The 19,718-nt window shown below is 40.5% G+C and overlaps 1 protein-coding gene and 2 long non-coding RNA genes across 3 annotated transcripts in view; 2 read left to right on the top strand and 1 right to left on the bottom strand.

Moving 5' to 3' along the window:
* Nucleotides 1–1,036: 1,036 nt before the first annotated feature.
* LOC145456648 (arsenite methyltransferase-like) lies at nucleotides 1,037–11,463 on the top strand. The gene is made up of 8 exons (XM_080334738.1): nucleotides 1,037–3,296; nucleotides 3,902–4,075; nucleotides 4,146–4,377; nucleotides 4,863–5,014; nucleotides 5,419–5,550; nucleotides 6,826–6,944; nucleotides 9,745–9,879; nucleotides 11,213–11,463. Exons 1-8 carry the CDS (start codon nucleotides 3,233–3,235, stop codon nucleotides 11,303–11,305), a joined length of 1,101 nt encoding a protein of 366 aa, XP_080190864.1. The 5' UTR covers nucleotides 1,037–3,232; the 3' UTR covers nucleotides 11,306–11,463.
* Nucleotides 11,464–11,995: 532 nt separating this feature from the next.
* LOC145457241 (uncharacterized) lies at nucleotides 11,996–18,023 on the bottom strand. The gene is made up of 4 exons (XR_013920810.1): nucleotides 17,806–18,023; nucleotides 14,655–14,771; nucleotides 12,279–12,397; nucleotides 11,996–12,212 (listed from the first exon to the last, which is right to left on the bottom strand). It is a non-coding gene; the product is annotated as an uncharacterized LOC145457241 (long non-coding RNA).
* The window catches only part of LOC145457243 (uncharacterized), a 109,300-nt gene continuing 102,282 nt past the window's right edge, over nucleotides 12,701–19,718 (top strand). The window contains exons 1-2 of the long non-coding RNA XR_013920813.1: nucleotides 12,701–12,875; nucleotides 14,179–14,817. This is a non-coding gene — a long non-coding RNA (uncharacterized LOC145457243). The remainder of the gene's footprint in view (nucleotides 12,876–14,178; nucleotides 14,818–19,718) is intronic.

The raw sequence follows: 19,718 nt of genomic DNA, 5'->3' as shown, positions 1-19,718 counted from the left end.
TACTAAAAAGCGGAAAATTTCTTACACGTCTTTTGTCCAGAAGGTCTCAACAGTGGTCTGCTAAAACAGGTGTAAAGCTAAGAAAAAGTCCACCTTTCCAGATTAAGACACGCCATGGGCTGCTAGATTACGATATGATAGGTAAATGCTAGATTGTGAAACATCAGTTTCAAACGCTTTGATGGGCCATATTTAGTGTGTTGAGATATTTCATATGGGCGACAATACTGTGTGAACAGAACCACGTGACCTTCTACCTACCCGTTTCTAACCAGAATTGGAATAATTTCAAGACACCACTTTAATGTTTGCGTGAATATGAGCTGCTACGGAATTATAGACTTGGGTATGAACGTATGGTACAATGCAGGTTTTCAGATTGGAAATATGAAAAAAAAAATTGCCTTAAACACTCATAGAAAGGTTTGTAGGACAAGGTTTGATCGACATGACACTGGTTACGGTCAACCTATCTGATCACACCATTTAACAATTTGGTTAGGATTAGGGCTGGGCAAAATGATTCGAGTACTCGAATCTGAATCGAGTAGTAATTTTAACGATTCGAGTCGAGTAGTAAAAGACGATTTTTTCGAGTACTGAAATTATACGGTCCTCGCAACTGAAAGTTAATTTACTGACGAGAATTATAGTTTTGATACTATTTCCCACTGAGGAAGCCGTGAAACCTTGATTGGCCGTGTTATAGTACACCAGGCACAGTACAAAGCTACGAACGTTATTGGAAATAACACATTTCCGAAGTCATGATCATCCAGCAAAATTGTTAAGAAGTGCAATGAAATCGGTATGGTCGAAAAAATAGCAAAGCATCTTTAATGTGATGGATAACAGGCATTACGTTCTTTGTGGTGGCATAAAAGGTTCATATTTGGACTTCGACATACTACATCCTGTTGTGACGTCATAATGAGTGATACTCGATTACTCGACTCGACTCGAAGCATATTACGTGATTCAGAATCGAATCACTCAGGTACTCGATTTTGCCCAGCCCTAGTTAGGATACATAGCCGTTTTCTGCAACATAATACAAACAATGCAAATTTGGGATGAGGTGTTAATATGAGGAGAGGAGGTGCAGGAGTGATTTTTTAAAAGATGTGCTACGGTATGGATGTTTGTATTGAGTTACAAATAACCAAACCAGCATAGTTGTGAGGTTGTTGATGGAAGAGAGTATGTGTATATGGATGCTACCCTTGGACGAAAACCAAGTATTGTGGAAGTGTACTGTACACTGTGTACACGTACGTACAGTGTACACTTTTAGCAAAGGAATGGTCAAATACAGGAGGCAAGTCATTGGGAAAATACTGATGCATGTGAGACTACATTGTAACGATAACTAGTGTAGGGTTTAGGTTGAACTCCGAAACATAAGTAGGAATAGTGAAGTTGGATCTGAAACACGTAAACCACTGGGGTAGTAGCTGTTAAACGAACCACTATGCTATCTCGCCAACCAAAACACAACACAGCTAAGTCCCGTAGGCCAGACCGATGTGGCCTCTTAAAATATCGGCAAACTGACAGAGCATATAGATAAATTGCTAAAATAATCCAGCACCATCGGAGGAAGACCGTTCTTGAGTTCTCGAAAATACGTAGAAAGACTCTATTTATAGACAACATGCCTACACCACCCTAAAAGACACGGACTTGTAAGATTTTTGTAACATTTCGTGAAAATCACTCAGTCAGCTGTTGGTTATTTACAAGATGGCATAAAACGTGTTTGAGTTGAGAAGATGAGCAATGCTTGTACTCTTTTGTCTTACAGTATATTGAAACTTTCGAACACACTGTTTGTAGGTGTCACATTAGTAGGTGATTGTAGACTTGTTTGATAGCTAACTTGAAAAGATCATGTATTTTACGTGAGTGCTATCATTTTGGGCTAAATTCGAAGGCATCTTTAACACAAAAATCGACTCGTTCTTCTTCAAGCCTTTATAATGATGATGAATAACCTAGATGCCACTATTACTTTTAATACTGTTGGTTTGATATCAAAGTAATTGGTATATTTTCTCTGGAACTGCTACTACCTTTACATTCGAAATGTAACGTGAACTAAATATTGATAATTGGATAATTACCCTGTCAAGTACATGAAGAATTCGTTTCATTGCATCTTTGAGTGACAGTGTGAAATGAATCAATTGCTATATTCACACTGTTCTGCAAGTTTGTGCTGCCTGATCATCTTCATTTTATTGTTCAATACGTTAGCAATTTTATGTGAAAACTTGATATCATGATTTTGTCACAAAGATCTTGTCCCATAATGTTTGTGTCTGATGTTACGTAGGTATTGATGCTGTGCCTTGATACCTCAATCATTTGAAAATCATGCCTAGTAGCATACCAGAATTATTTACTTGATTTGGATGGGAAACCTTTTGCATTTCACTGGACTGTAGGCTGCTAAGACACAATTTTTTGAAATATTTTACCTACTGTGATTTCGTATCAAATAACAATCATGTTGGTAATATGCATTAAGGGAATATTATCCTCATTTACAAGTGCTGCTTGCTTGACACTGTTCTACAACTTTTTACGGCATCCTATTAGAAGGCATGTCTTTGATGATGTATTGATTGTATTGATCGATTAGTGTTGCAGCGTAATGCACAAATGCAGTCATAGTTGCTGTAAATACTTTCTCTCACCATTTTGAACAGTCTAATTGCAATGCATTTGATACTCTGCACTGTTAACTTTTGATGACTATAGTCAATTTTTGATAATAAACTTTTTCACGAGATGAAATATCACTGTTTTTGTTAAAGAATTTGTACAAAGTTGTGCATGTGAATATTGCTGGATCCCTGCTGTAAATCGTGAACAAAATGAAATGAAAATTTGCAACATTTTTATTTGCATGATCCTGATCTATGGTGTTGTGTCTTGTGTGATGTATTATTTTGTGCCTTGGGCAGTATTTTTCAACCAATATGTGTTATGAGTTCTCGGGGAAGACTGCGCCAGTAATTGAGTAGAAACGATCATCGTCACATGGCTAGCAAATTTATTGCATAACACTTAGGATCTTTGATAGAAGACCGGTTGAAAAACACTGCCCTAATCAATATTATGATATTGATATATTGAATACACTAAAATTTTGTGAGAAGGATCAACATGTTGTTGTCCCACAGAATAGTTGTATAGGCTACTACCTTATTCGTCGCACGCACATAAAATGTCATGCTGCCCTGCAGAACCTGTGAAATCTGATATAAGACAAGATGTGAAAGACTATTATGGTAAGTACAGATCTGTCTGTGAACGGTTAGTGCAGTTCATGTTAAAATTAAATTGTCAGTTCATGTACTATCGCAAGGAAATGTTTTAACAGCTAGATATTGTTCTGTGCAGCTGAAGTAGCATTCTACTAGTAGTGAATCATTGTTCACGTCGCTACAGTTAATTATTTCATAAATTTACATTAGATATGATCGAAAGAATTTCATCTACCTATTCCATAGAGATTAACAGTAAAAAGTACCTACTCTTCGGCTGGTAATTGCATCCCTGTTCAAAAATTTTGAAGTTTTAAGAGTTCATCTACCGTATCCGGATAAAATTATTGTATAGTTGTATTGGACCCAAACTTTCACCCAGTTTGAAGTATGCTATGATCCCTTTTATGAAACAAGCTGACACAGTGAAAGATATCGATTAACTCCAAAACCTCAATGAAGATGTAGCTTATGTAACAGACCTAGGAACATGGCATGTTGATTCAATTATTGAAGACAGATTGGATCACGGAATAGAAATATGCCCACCTTGACGATGGTTTGATCGCTAGTCGTTATATGGATTCAATTCTGCTGTGAAACGTTTGTGAATCTGTGGCTTCTTACAGGGAAGAGATTGAAAACGTCCGATGATTTACAGACATCGGCGTGTACGACGCCTGCTACTAGACTGAAAAAGCATGTAAGGGACGCTATGAAGTTGATCCATGATGATGTTGTGATTAAGTACTACGGATGTGGACTAGTCGTTCCCGAATGCCTGGAAGGGATGAGCATCTTGGGTAGGCCTGTGATACAAAATTACCTGTATGCTCGTGTAAAATGAAAATTTGACGCAACATATTTTGACAGACTTAGGAAGCGGTAGTGGCCGCGACTGCTATGCGCTCGCAAAATTAGTCGGGGAAAACGGGTTTGTGACAGGTGTCGATATGACAGACGAACAACTTGATACCGCGAATGAGTACGTCGAATATCACCGGGAGTTATTTGGCTTTAAAGAATCGAATGTGAAATTTGTCAAAGGATATATCGAGGACCTTAAGAGTGCCGGAATCCGAGATTCTACGATCGATATTATAATGTATGTGAACTGACTTCAGCTGGTGATAAAGAGATTACTTATCATAAGTAGCCGATTCTATTGAATTGACACTTTTGTATTGCTTGCTGTCTATTCAACTCCTTGCAGATTTTGGAGTGAAGCACGTTGTGAGTATTGTAATAGTCAAGCATTCACAATAACGAGTGTCATGATAGCAATTAATTCAAAATTCCCAAAGTTAACCCTAACGCTCTACACAAGCTAACCTGACTTGATAATTTTAAATGCCTCACTATTTTGACACAAGCTGTTTTTCACGGATGTCCTAAAATGATTTGGGTTTGACCCTGAACAAGGAATTCCTTTGTTTTATCGCATACCTTTTATAGTAGAGCGTTGTAGTGATATTTCAAATAATCTCATGCGATACTGTGGGTTAAAGTTCGTATTAGGTTCAACTTTGGATTTTGGGCTAACGTGTGTTGACTGTTATTTTATCGAAATTTGCTTTTTGTATTTTCCAGATCGAATTGCGTTATAAATCTTTGCAAAGACAAAAGAGCTGTCTTGAAAGAAGCGTTTCGGGTGTTGAAAAACGGTGGCGAACTGTACTTTAGCGACATATATTCGGACAGAGTGCTCTCGGATGAGATAAAGAGCCACAAAGTGCTTTGGGGTGAGCTCGCCTTGTGGATTTGTGACATCGGAAACACTGTGTATACAGCGGCGCCAACATAGTTGTGGCACACGAGGATAAAATATATGTGTTAAACTCAACTCAACCTAAACGGGCATACGGTAATATGGTATGCTTATTATTGCCTTCTGACGTAAACCAAATCTGCTTGTAATAGAAGTAAATATTATATTTCAAGAGTGTTCAGTGTGCGCGCTAGTTCACCGATAAGTATTTTGCTAATAAATTGCTCTCATTTACATACAATTGAATAATATATGTAATACTACAATTCATCTATTAATTAAGTAAGATCTTGTTTTCATAGTGATACGCCGTTAAAATATGAAGCGCTGTTCCATATGAGGAAGGGTACGTTATTTTCAATTCCTCACCGAAAATAGGTGAATGCATCAGTGGAGCTCTGCATTGGAAAGAACTCTTCTCTTTGGCGAAGGAAATTGGATTTGAGTTGCCGCGGATCGTTAGTGCGAAGGTGGTGGAAGTGACCAAACCAGAATTGAAAGAAGTAGTAGGTAAAGCAATTAATTTTAACTTTCTCTTCGGTTTTAAATTACATATGTATGAGGTGACTGGCGGCCACTTTTCCGGCTAAGCTGCGCGCGTTCGCAATTGCACATTGCTGACACGGTCTCTGCGCACAAAAAATCTAAGCTGCGCACAAGAAAAAAATTCAAACTGAATTGAAAATGAAATGAAATCATTAGCCTATAACTCAGTCTGTGCTATTTTTCAACACGGGTACGTGAGCGACCGACAGGTGAGTGAAGCTTTTCCTGACAATTACGCTATTCACATATGTACTTGCGTAGCTAAGCAACGTTATTAGGCCCATTTACATGGTGCAGTCATCTGTGAGAAATACGTCTTAAAAGTGACGTCACAAACGTGGTGCCGAAGTGTTGCAAATAAGATCGGGTTTACACGGGTATATTTGTGTTGCTCAATGGATACAGCAGTTCGAGAGTGAGCTCGGCTAACCAGTCTTACATTTACGCAATTATTAAATGACCTTGCCTATTCATTATGGAGGGAAAGCTGGCGGGGCCCAAAATTCTTCGTAAATCACGAAGCTAACCGACGAGAAATTATCGAATACCGTTGTGTTCTCTGTGTGGCCTGAACATTGCCTTTAGATGTACTGTACAATTACAATACATGCCATGAATATTCAATCTAATCATGTCTGCAGAGTATAAGAATATGCTAAAAGCACCAATAATTTTGAAAAAATTAATCCCCTGACTTATGAATTTTTCGCGCCCCGCCCTAGTTAAACACACTTTCTTTGTAAGGAAATAAGTGACGCATTCTATCTCGTTTGTTAATCGGGCAATGCCAGACTTGATTCGCTGCGGTAAGAGAGTGTGTGTTTATGAATGTTATGATTAAAGGATAGTGATGAAGTTATCTGCAGATGAAGGGGGATCTGGGGCGCGAAGATGAGCACCCTGTGGAACCCAATGCCGGCATTTTGCGGGGGCTGGACAAGGTGCTGTTTTGGTCCTCGATATGTAATGTGTAGTATTACTGTGATTCGGCAGAAAGTTGGGATTATCCTAAAGCTAGCAGATTATCGCACGCGTTCGCCAGGTTCGTAAAGGTTAAAAACCACTCGGCTAGAATGAAATTGGGCTGTGTCTGAAATTGGCAGCTCGGGAATAATCAAAAAGTGTGAAATGATTGCAGACGCTGATACACCACGAAAACTTGAGAACAACACACACACACACGATTTACGCCATCGTATTACTTCACTTTTGTGACAATCTTTCGTCTCGCTCCCGCAGGTGATGCGAAATTCGTATCGGCAGAGTACAGGCTCTTCAAGCTCCCGCCTGGCGTGAAACGAGAGAAATCGGAGATCATGTATAACGGGGACGTCACGGGATATGAAGACGAGTTGCAAGTAAAGTGTGATAGAATAGCAACGTTTTCTAGAATTCTTAGTGGCTGTGTGCGCCTGCATTGTGGGCACAGTGTCTCAATCGTTTTCGTATGCTGGCATCTAGCAACAACCTCCTGGCCTATTCAATATCACGGATTGTCTGTTCGCTATATTGCTTTGCAGTGGGACGTCGGTAGTCTAAATGCATTGAACCCAACAATTTTTCATCTTCTGCGAATATCATCAAATGTTGGTTAGTTTTGATCCATTTTTCATGCAGGAACGCATGTGTTGTGAATATCGAAAGCGGTCCTGGTGAATCGCCACATCCTATCGTGTAAATTTTCGACAAAACCGAGTAAAGATAATGACGACTTCGTGACGGCGCGCTTATCAACGTGTATTACCTAGCCTCGGCGACGATTTGCGCATGTCAAGATGTCAGAGTTTTTATGGAATCTATTTTATAATGGCACCGATTTCAGGTGGTTTAAACCTTTCTCAGCTATGATAACTCGAACCTTGATAGTAGACACGCATCCATGTTTTGATGATGTCTAAGTATTAGCGAAAACGCTCGCACAAGTTTGCATACATTCGATGTCATTCAGCTGCGCAATGTTACTCTTTAATCACAATCGCCAATGAGCATACACTTACCGGCATTGTCTCCAAGACATAGAGAGATATGAGCCAAGGCATGCAGGGCCAGCGATGATATCGTGCGCACCAGGCCAATGCAGACGCGATTCTTCAAGCTAGCGGAACCAGGCTCGTTGGAGACCCGATAAATCAGGCCAGCAACGATTGCCGAGGGCGCGGCAAGCAATGACTTAATTTCGTGACCATCTCAGCGAGAGATCGCGTCGCGTTACATTGTGCGTTTGGGTGCACTTGTGCAGTGCACAGACGAATCTCGCTAATTGACAACACGCTTTTCGCTAATTTGTCGCGTGCAACACTTTCTTTATTGAATTATAACTGAATATTAGCGTCAGAATGACCATATTAAAAAGACGGGGCTTCGCGTTTCAAAACGGTGGCGGGTTATTTAGCATTTACACAGCCTTATTAATCAACTCCACCACATTGTTACGTCACTTTTTTGTGACGTCATCGAGCTCGCATACCTACGGAAAATCAGTTCAGCGCCCATGCCACTAGTTAAGTTAAAGTTTCTAGTGGAGTGCGACTCGTCACTTATTTTAACTCAAAACTCTGACTCTGCCATCAAATTTCTTGACTCTAGACCAGTGGTTCTCAACCTTTTTCACCTCGCGGACCGGTAAAATTTCAAAAAATGTCTGGCGGACCGGTGAACTTTCAAAATTGAAATGAAGCCAAAATGTAGAGTATGCAACCGTTTTTTTGCAATTATATGGTGCTAGAGAGTGAAATTTAGAGGGTTTTGATCGTATTTAATTATTATTCATGATGGCATCCATGTGATTTTATGGTAGTGAGTCTGCCGAGTCGAGGTAAAATAGCCTTGTACATATAAACGTGCTACCGCCGAGAGACCTTTACTGTCTTTCGCTCCGAACGCCGTGGGCTTAACCGACCACGCCAATTCTAATAATATTCTTCTCTTCGACAATATCGACAGAAGAACCGTATCATAGTCGGACCAAGCAACTTTTCGTGCTACATTGCTCATTGCCCACAGCCACCAGAAACATGCTACTCTGGCAACTACCTATACGAATACAATGCGTGCCGCAAGAAAACACATTACAGCAGCTATACGGGCCATCCGCAAATCCGGGCCGAAAAAGCACTTCGCCAGCCCAACCCAAAAACGCTGGTCTTGGGGCGCCCTAAGGGCGACAAGTCAAACTTCCGGGGGCTTCACCCCCAGACCCTACAGTTGGGTGGATGTTTTCACCTGTACTTGTGAGCACATCCATTCTACTCAGCGTAAGCAGAGAGTTTCCGTGGCTTAATCGCGCCAATAGTGAAAATTTTCGATCATTCACGAGTGAAGCGGTTTTCTCGCGGCCGAATATTTGGCCCACCTTTTCGGAGTCCCATGTTAACCTAAGCTTCATTATGCGTTGGTACGTCGTGGAGTGGTAATGGCTGATGCCGAAATACCTATAAATCATTCCGTATTTCTCAGAGAAGGGCACCTAATAGGTTAAGCAAGACATTAAGGGATACTAAATCGTACAAAGCGCGAAAAGAAATTGAAAAATGTTAGAAAAGGTTTCAAATATGCTATGATTTATGATTTATGTTCATTTGCGAAATAATTTTGAGCCCAATTCAAGCTCGGCCCCTGTCCAGTTGGGCGGTTTGAGGTGCCCCCGTTACGGTCCTGCACAAAATGAATGAATCGAAAACCAATGATCAAACTGTGCTGTTTAGCGATGAGTAGGCTCGTATCTGTTCTGCGTACTTGTCACTTGCTTGTCGTCAAATGACACGCCTTGAAGTTTATGTCAAATCGAACATGTTTCCAGCCCTAAGATTACCTCACGAAGTTATCAATCAGTTTAAAATTTGATGTTTTAGTTATTTTATCAATGAACAAGCCTTCAACATTGCATCTTGAAATCAAAGTATAAAATTCTAATATGCCTGACGGACCGGCAGGAATGTCGTCGCGGACCGGCGGTTGAGAACCACTGCTCTAGACTCCTAAACCGGAAATTTTTGTGACACGGACTCCCTAGCCTTGCTCTAAGTTACCAAATTAGGGACTGTGCGGTGATGCCGACGACTGAATTTCTGAGAACAGGTCTATGTTTAGCATCAATCTCTCAAACCCTTGTACTGTCAAGTGCCAAGTCTAAAATCATTTCACCGGCTCCCCTTGCAGTTCGACCACTTCGTCAAGTTCACAAAAGACAAGCCCATCGTTGTCGACGGAGATTTGACGGCAGTCATAAATTGCTCGCGGTTTCAGGGAGAGTTTGAGATCAAGAAGGCGAAATGCTGCTCCGTTGCAGCCAAGGTATGATGATATATCTTGTTTCATCAATGAGGGGTCAGTAACCAACTAGGCATACTGATACTTTTCGGAGTTTTCGATTCTATTTTGTCTGACTCCGTGCTTACACAAGCGGTTGTAGCCTAATATTTCCAGTAATATAGGCTACTTGGACGGTTTTTGAAACCTTTCGTATTTTTCAAGTAGAAAGTAGTATTCGGATAGACTCTCGTCACATTCGCGAATGAAATTTCATGGTCGCCATATGGTGCAGGCCATGCATTTTAAAACCTATCTTCTACGCCAGGGGTTCCAAACTTTCAATGGTTGCTACCACAAATTTAAATTTAAAAATGTTGCGCGACCTCACCTCTCAATTTGGTGTGCTGTTTACTGAATAAATGGTCAGCACGTTCGCCAAAACCTACTCACAACCTATGTGTGAAGCTTGCGACTATGTTCCCAGTAGTAGCAATTATGAACTCGTTTACCTCCGCCCTTAGATTAGGAAACTCAATCAAGACTATAGCAACGTATATACGTCTTTTGGAACGATTTCTATCTATATCCAATCAAGTATAGTCAAGTACGTGAAATACTGCGCCACATGCGAAATACAGATAGCGATCTACAAGTTATTCGGCCATGCCGAGTGTATGTATTACACTGTTAACACATAGCACTACCGGTTACTTGTAGTTTTCGTGGAAGGAAAAATTACCGTCTTATTGATTTTGCTATGCTTCCGACACTTTAATCTTCATAGTGATGGCCAGACGCCAACCTTACGTCATAGTAGGTGGCGCTTTGAAATGACGCTTCGACTAATCTGATGCCATCATTTACCGGGTTCGTATTCCTCAGAGGTCGTGTTTTCTTTTGTTTTGAAAAATGAACTAAAATATTCAGAACTGAGCCGCCAATAGCATGCGCTTGATCGTATTTCATGTAATAGAATAAGCGAACGACCCCTAGTTTTGAAACACCTGCTCTACACCAACAGTCCTGCGTTAGTCGCGAAGGTGTATGTTGTAATTTTGAAATATTTTGCCTGCAGTCTGCTGGCAAAAGCTGACAGCTACGGTATTTATTTGAGTACTTTCCAGACATTTCATTTTGCACTTCCTCTCAAAAGTAGCTATGACAGCCATTGTAATCGCTATTTTCACATTGAGTAGATATTTACACCAATACTTCCGCTTGAACATTAGCACCAGCAATTACTGCTTTGACTATGTGTCTAGGCACATAAAAGAACTGCTCTCTTTTCTCATATATAAATATATAATATCGTATTTACGGTAATTATAACGCCAGGCTAATTAGGCGGCTCTGTAATGTGATATCTTCTCTACAGGCGGAAGACATTGATCCGTTTCTTGTTGCGTTATCGAGTGGGGATAGCGGTTCTAGTTCGGCTAGCTGCTGTCCTGAATCAAAGTGCTGCTAAAGGCCCCGTCTGCCAATATTACAATCCATGCCTACTCTGCCATCCGGTTCCTCAGTAACAACAACACCACCTACACATATATACTCTTCTAACGCTTGCATTCGCCTTAAATTACCAATCTGCCATCAGTGTTTTATCACGAATATTGCTTGTAAAAATTTGTGTTCCTGTTATATGAAAAACTGCAGGAGGTTGAATTTGATAGGTGTGTCGGGTTTGTGAGCTTAGGCAGAATAATTAGACAGGGTCGTTCAGAAACGAGTGGATATTTGCAACAGTGACAGCATCCAGATCGAATTGAATAATAACCTTAATTGGGCGTCGTTTACGTTCTAAACTGCAACTGTTCGCTAGTTGATGTTGTTAAGAAACATTGCATATCTCGCGTGACATTCATTGCTCTCCAGAGCTAGACAGCCATGGATTTGGGAGACTAGGGTTGTCATTTTTCAGAATGCGAAATCCCGACTAAATTATTGTTTCCACCTGTGTAAAACCACTGCCGCGATTATATACTCAAACAAGAGTGGCGATTTACGAATTCTGCCAAATAAAGCTTTAATGGGTGTTTACTAGGACTGTTCTAGGTTACCAAAAAAAACGCCGCACACCAAATTTGGCTCAATTCAAGTATAAGCCTGGTTTGCGCTTTCTACGACAATCACATATCTGAAAAATGGTGTATTTGTGGATTGAGTATTCACAACCAGGGCAGTAGCGGATGCAACGCACAGCAAGTCCGTCAATCGGTTGCAACGGCAATGCCTGACGTAGTCTTACGGTGCTGATTAGCTACATCTTTGGACAATATGTATTCATCTCGAAACTAGGTTCTTATAATTCAAAAAGTGATCTCTTGTGTAACCTTTTTCATGGATGAGGCTTCATCTTCGTGTCAGCATTTCCCCTGAGGATGAGGTCGAAATTAAAAGTACAACTGTACTTTACACATAAGATCGATCATTTATCTTACTCGTTAGCAAAATCCGCAGGTTTTCTCACACTGATTTTTCATAAATTGTTGGTAGTTGTTGCAATCGCCCTTATCCTTCCATTCACGACAGGTTTTTGATGATGTTTGGTCTTCGCAAACTGTTCGAATAAAAAATTTTCCCATCTCGTATTTAATTTTCATATCGTAGTGGGCTATGCTTGCAAGCTGGGCATAGTCATAGGGTTCCGTTAATGTAGGTTGTTTTTTTTACACAAATAGCCTTCAAAAATTGTATTGCAAAATTTGTAAATGCTTGCAGAAAATCAGCATTGAGCTGGGTTCAGCAGCAACGCTGGGGAGACCGGAAACGCAATATTGAATTCTGGTATTTTTGAGAATTCCGTAACATTTGTCTGGAATTCTTTGCCGAAAAGGATTAATTGGATTAAATAAATTGGATTAAAATTATTTAACCGTTCTATTGAGCTGTTGATTGAGGAGGAAATTGCCAAATTATCGTGATCGTAATTGCAATCGAAAATTACAATTGTAATTCTGGATTTTTGAAGAATTACTTTCAAAATACACCTGAGCTCGCGAAATTGGAAATGTGTTTTGAGTGTTCGACTATAGAGTGTAAACATTCTATAGCAGTGCTCTTCAACCTTTTTCGACGTGGTACACCCTTTTAACGTTTGCTCAAAACTCGTACACCCCTGTTCATTAGGGGTCTTCAAAAGTGACTTTTTTTCTCAAATCGTACTGGCTACTTGATAAAATTGTTAGGTTACCTAACTTAAGCCTACACACCAAATTTGGTTCAATTCCACCCGGTAGTCGCATTGCTACGGAAGAAGAAAGTTTCTATTTATTATATAAAATAAATACCGAAAAATTTGAAATTTTTCTGTTCACCCATGAAAGTATTAGGTTGTCCATGAAAATGATGTTCTTCAAATTTGGTTCAATTCCAACCAGTAGAAGCGGAGTTATTGCCGTCAAAAAAGTCGGATTTGAATAAAATAGTATTGGTCAAAGTCTATTCGCAGCCAGTTAAGCCGCCCGCCACGCAAATTGGAATTTATTTCGTGTTAGCCCAAAAGCAGCATGACATTACGAATGATAATCAACCTAAATGTAACAGTAGGCTATTGGGGAGAGAGTAGGTAAAGTTACTGCTGCAGAAGCGGTAATTCAAATCAGCGATGAAAGCAGGCGCACCAGCCTACTACGTATCAGGCCTGCCCCACACCACACACAGTCGATAGTAGCACTTGGGCTGCAAGAAATGTCAGTAACCTCAGATAGTATGCCGCTACACACAGTCTATTTTTCGCTAATTTGCATCACTAATTAACAAAATACTAAATTGCAAATGTATGGCGAAGTATTGGACATAAAATCGGCATTTTAAAACAAAAGGGTTTCGATTTCAACATGGAAGCTGTTTCGACTCAGGCTGGCTACGTCACTTCATTTATGTGCATTGCGGTATTTATTAACGTCGGGTAGGAAGTACCGATTCAAGAAGTCTGAGCTATCGCGGCGGTTCCCTCAAAAATCACTAAAATACAAATGACTAGCTGAACACATGTTTGTTAACTGCATACTTTCCAACACCAAACGCAACCATTGGTCTATTGCCGACGGCTAAATGAGTAGGAGAAATATTTGCTTATGACATCACAATCAAGCGGTGTACAGTATTACACTTGAGATAACATCGTACCAGTATAGAGGATGTACTACAGTCTCTATAGTACCATATTGCTCATTAACCTGTGCGTCAACCTGTACTGGCCCATAAACCTGCCTTTGTGATAGCTAGCCATCGGCTCATTGTAATTCGGATCTGGTACACCCCTGTACACCCCATCCGAGTGGTACACCCTTTGCAAATTCTGGTACACCCTAGGGTGTACGACAACCCCGGTTGAAGAGCACTGTTCTATAGTTTGACATTTGTTGTTGCTATTGAATTTGCCTTGGACAGAGTTTTTTTGTAACCTTGCTTTCAAGAAGTACACGTAACATCTTTGTGAATATCATTGGTTATGTATGGATGGAGTAGCCGACAGTAGCCTAGATAACGGTGTCGGAGAATCGAGATGGCTGTAAAACCATTTATATGTTACCTCTTTTTCATTCATATGTCACTTCCACTTTAAATAGGTCACACGTGACAGGTATGACAGATCGACACTTATAAGAAGAAAACTGAGTAAAACGCTCTACTCAAGCGGCATCAATAGTTTGATCGAGATTTAGCACTCTCAAATATGGTCATTGGTCACTCTAGCAAAGGCTGCTCGTTGATATGCGATGGATCGGCTACGCTACAATCAGAAGCAATTAAGCATACTGTCCATTAGCGGTGCGAAGCATATACCTAACAAGTAACATTCATACGGGCACCTGGTGGCGAAGCGTCGCTGGGCACCGCATGTCCACCTGGGGGCGCCCGTTGCCCGTTGACGATTCGGAATGAAGCGAGAAATAGACTCAAAGTCAACACCATGCAGATTGTCTGACCTGAATGGAATGGAGGATGCTGTCTCGCACGAGATTCAGTCCGTCGGTAAGTGCTATGTTAATGTTTTTCTGCGTTCGGACTCTGCCGCAGACTTGGACAATTAGACAATTCTAGTTGTCCAATTAGACTATGATTAGAGCGATTTGCCGCTAATCTGATTTTAATCTAATCTTTGCACTAATTCTAATCTAATTTCTGGTTTTCCGGTAAATGATACAAGAGAACTGTATAGTGCGGAATGAGCCAAGCTTGCTTCACAGGCATTTGCTATTATCATAATCATAAGAATGAGCGATGATTTGATATTAACGAAACTTGATTCAACGTCCAATCATAGCAATTTACAACGTAGGCTAGCTAACGTAGCTACGTTGTTAATTGCTATGGTCCAATTATAGTAATTTTAATTCTAACTTTATTTGAAAAAAGAACTGCTGTATAGCTATAATTCTAATTTCAATCTAATTTGGATATAACTGTGTAGTGTGTAGCTATAATTCTAATTTTAATCTAATTTGGATAGAAAGGTGTAGCTATAATTCTAATTCTACTGTAGCTGTAATTTTAATTCTAATCTAACTTGGAAACGCTAAAAATTTTCTTTAGTTGTTCAAGCCTGCTCTGGCGACTGCGAGCTATTGTGCGGTGCGAACGAAAAGGACGGAATGCGATACTAGCTTCGGTTACTCTCATTTAGGGTTGGCATACGTCCGTAATTTATTGAATATAATATGGGGTCCACCACCATCGCAAAAATGCAACAACGGTAGGCTATATTCTGAGAGTCGGTTAGGGCCGTTTGGGTTAGGGTTGCCGTACATTCTCTTTTAGGAGGATTTGTCCTCCTTTTCAGGTTTTTGAAAATGTCCTCTGAGGACGCCTAAATGTCTTTTTTTTCCAATTCGTCCTCCTTTACAGCTTTCACAGCTAAGATAACGGAAAGATTCGAGTGAAAACGGTCATAAACGACGCTAAAGAGCAAATACGGACGTTCGTGGTACGATCGAAAGTGACGACCTTTATTTTTAGTCTAATCACAAAATTTTACAGAAAAAATAGCGAAATCGGCCTTGATCAACTACCTTTTCTGATTTGGTAAAAGTGTACTCATTTCCCGATTACCAAATATGGTAACCCTAGTTTGGATTCTTTAGTCAAGGACAGTTGGTTCTAGATCTTGGGGTCGTTTGCCTTTATTCTGATGACCGGGAAGACGTTGAACGTGATCAGGCCATGCGTAAGTCAGGGCAAAGTTGCTGACCTTTTTTTAGTAGTCAGCTTATCAAAATTTGAGGTGTGCCACAGAAATTTCTTGAAATTGGAAATGGAGTCGTGACCATAAAAGGTTGGAAACCACCGGATGTAGCATGTAGGCTACAACCTGCTGTTGCGGATCGTCATTTCAGCTCATATATAGGCTAATCCGTGTGACATTAATATGACTGAACGATGTACAATTATACGCTCTCTGGATCGGCGAAATCGTCATCATCCACCACCATCTCTACCGCTAACTCCAAAAACTGGGGCGGAGAGAGGTAATATGTGGAAGAATCAATATTATTGACGGGAATCACTCACAAAATTCAACAACCTTGATGCATAGCAGCCTATAGTAAGCCCACCCCCGGAAGTTGCATCGCTTACCCTTTAGTGGACCAATGATCAGTGTTTTTGGGCGGTAGGACGCTGAAAAATGTTGTTTCGGTCCTGGTTTCAACACACAACCTCATACATTCAGTGACCTAACAATATAGCATGGCTGACCTTGACGCACACGACCGGCCGGCCAGCTAACGCCCGTGATGAAATCTGTCCAATTCAGACCAAATGAAAATACAATGCAGCAATCACCAGAGCTCACATTAGAGACGGTCCAACTCGGGACCTATGTTCCACTCCTGCATACAGTCGATAGGCAAGCTTTGATGCTGTGACGTCATATTGACAGACAATGTTTCATACCTCATTGTAAAACCCGCTAGTAGGCGCTAAAGATTGTCTTGGATCTGAGCCACGAAGATATGGTAATCCCACTCTTATTGAACTGCAGCCGGATACAAAAATCGAAAATTAAGTATTGCATTATTATGGAATGATATTGGTGGTGATAGGCCTACGTCAAGGATAATAGTAGACTATACGCATACGGGTATAGCGCTGTACGCCGAGTATGGTAAGTGGTGAGTTACAACGCGCGTCGAAACATTGCCCGATGAAGATATATGTATATCAGCAATTGTGATTATATTTGCAGAGTGGCGGGGGGCTCTTGGAGAGTGTGGATATTCAGAGGCATGATGGTGTCGTCAGTTAACGTAGCCTTCGAATCTGACCTGTTAATAATAGCGTCTATAATTAGAATGATAAAGAATGCCATGGTCAGCGTAGTGAATCGCTTGGTTGTTGGTACAGAAATAACAGTTAAATTTTCGTATTGAATTCCTATTGCAGTGACAGGAGAGGTACGTGATTATTTTTCACTATTCATGGTGTTCCCACGACATTGGTGATTTTACACCAAACCAAAATTCCTATTATGATCCCTTCATGACTTGCCGACTTTTAGCACGAACCACTCTCAACTCGTTCTAGGTTTTTGTAAAACAACGCGTACTACAGTCGGCTGGTGTTGAGAAGCTTAGACGCCACATGCTTATCGACAGCGCGTGCATTTTTGCATTTTGGTAATTTTTCAGCTCACAAAAATAACTACTAAATACTTGATGCTAAATAGGCTATTTGTTGGATTAAATCCACCAAATATGTTCTTTGACAAAATGAAACTCTGAAAATATTTCTTAACCCATATGCTAGTCGACTGTCCTAAACTGCGTCATAGTTTGCGAATAATTTTGGGGAGGATTGTACTGTAAGATTTGATCGGTTACAGGAGTGCGTGCTGTAGCGGCATGCTTGTTCAAGTTTTCATTGCGAATGCATTTCATGTCGATAAAAGGTGAAATAAGTTACCGACCGCGACCGGGCAAAAGCTAATTCCGACGCCACCGCGCCGCGAATAACGTTTCTCACCTGGTTTCATCTCGCTGTGATGTTGTCTTCTCGTCGGCAACAAAATGAAGTGATTTACTTTCTCGTGTCCGAGAGTATTTATCGTAAAAGTTATGTAATATACGAAGTATACGCAGTGTAGGCTCCTATGGTACTTATTACGTACCAATCACGGACACCGGAAATACGCTTCTTTCCGTAGCCAGAGGCTATATTCAATGAAATTATCATAGAGCAGCTACTTCCTGTCCTGCGTGATAAGAATCAAGCCCTAGATATCCCTGTATACGAAGGAAGTGCGCAACACCAAGCACGGAAGCCGGAAATACGCTTCTTTGCGCAGCCGGGGGCTATCATCAATGTCTTGCTCATTGCAGCTACAACGTAATGTATTATGTGATCGGCAAATTTTATTGAATGTTCCACTGTCCATGCAAAGAGATCATACCCAAATGCAAGGGGCCCGGCGACCCGAACCCTATATAGTAACATTCATATCTGCGTCTATATGCAGATGTGGTTAATAATGAAGCAGGCCTATTACTGCTTCGATCTATTTTGTAGCTTACTTGCACTATACCTACATGCAGTTTATATATAACTTTACAGACCCTAGTGTAAGTGCACTGTCACTTTTACTTCAATAAATTTGATTATGTTTAGTGTTGTTATGCAAAAATATGCATTAAAATAACAATAGTCACGGCATGGGTTTGCAGAAATATTGTTGCGAAGCCTCACCTATACTCGTAGCATCATTATTGTCTCGCTTATAGAGACTAGAAGTGGTCAAAGTAGACAAGAAAGCTACTCAAGTAGAAGTAGCGACGCAAAAATATACTCAAGTACAAGTAGAAGTAGTACTTTTAAGAACGACTTAATACTACTTGAAGTAGAAGTAGGATTGACTGACTTTTAATTTACTCAAGTAAGTAAGTAGTTGTACTTCGTTCGCCTGGGCTGTCAAAAGCTGTATATTTAGCTATGCGCAGGCCGTGTTATTTTTGGCATTTCAGGAGCCAGATGCCAAAACTGCCAAAAATAAAAATTTGAAAATGCCAAAAATAAGCAATTTTTGGCATATGCCCAAAATAATACGGCCTGCCAAATAGTGTATTTCGTTCATGGTGTTGTGTTAACAGGGCCGCGTTACAAGCGAGAAGAGCGTTTGTGAAAGGCAGGTTTCTTAATCTGGGTCCAGCCCACTTATTAGGGGTGAAGGCATGGTGTCCTAAATGGCGTGGGTACAGCGAGATTGAACGGCTGACTGCATTTGGTGTACGTCATACTTTCCATTTGTCCAAAGGCAATTTTACGACCATTTTTGACCGGCTTGTTGAGCACTAAATTTGATAAAACGGGTATCAATGAGAAGCTGCCGCAGTACTGATTAATAAAATATAAATTATATTCTGCTCATGGAACTGGAACTCCCAAAATCAACCACGATTTTTGCATTGTGATCGAGTTGAACATTGTGACGCAACAAATTGTCTGGCTATTTCGGAGCCGCATAGTCTCGTTTTGCCAGAGTCTTGTTGCGTGTGCGTCAATGTTCTTAAACAAGCTAACCTTCCCAGGACTCTTCCATGCGAGTTGGTAATATTCAAGCCACCTGAAGTGACAAAAGTCCTCCGAAAATATCTCGGTAGACCAGGGGTGTCAAACTCAAATTGCGTCGCGGGCCGGATTCAAACCTTCAAATTGCTCGCGGGCCGGATCAGTCGATGTTTCCATTATAGCCTATCTCATGCCCTTGCTTTTCACTTGAATACTTTATTACTAAGCTTATATAGATAATTATAATAGTATATATTAGGCATACATTGCACCATAGATCATTATAATAGTATAATTAGGCCTACATTGCACCCCGGATCATAGTGGGTTTCATTCTATCAATCAGCAACACCTTTATTCGCGAACAATCGAAA

Source organism: Botryllus schlosseri, chromosome 15, assembly GCF_051294905.1.
Source record: "Botryllus schlosseri isolate E-star chromosome 15, Bs_hap1, whole genome shotgun sequence".
In the NCBI taxonomy this organism is placed as follows: Eukaryota; Metazoa; Chordata; class Ascidiacea; order Stolidobranchia; family Styelidae; genus Botryllus; species Botryllus schlosseri.
This window is presented reverse-complemented; position numbering and strand designations above follow the sequence as displayed.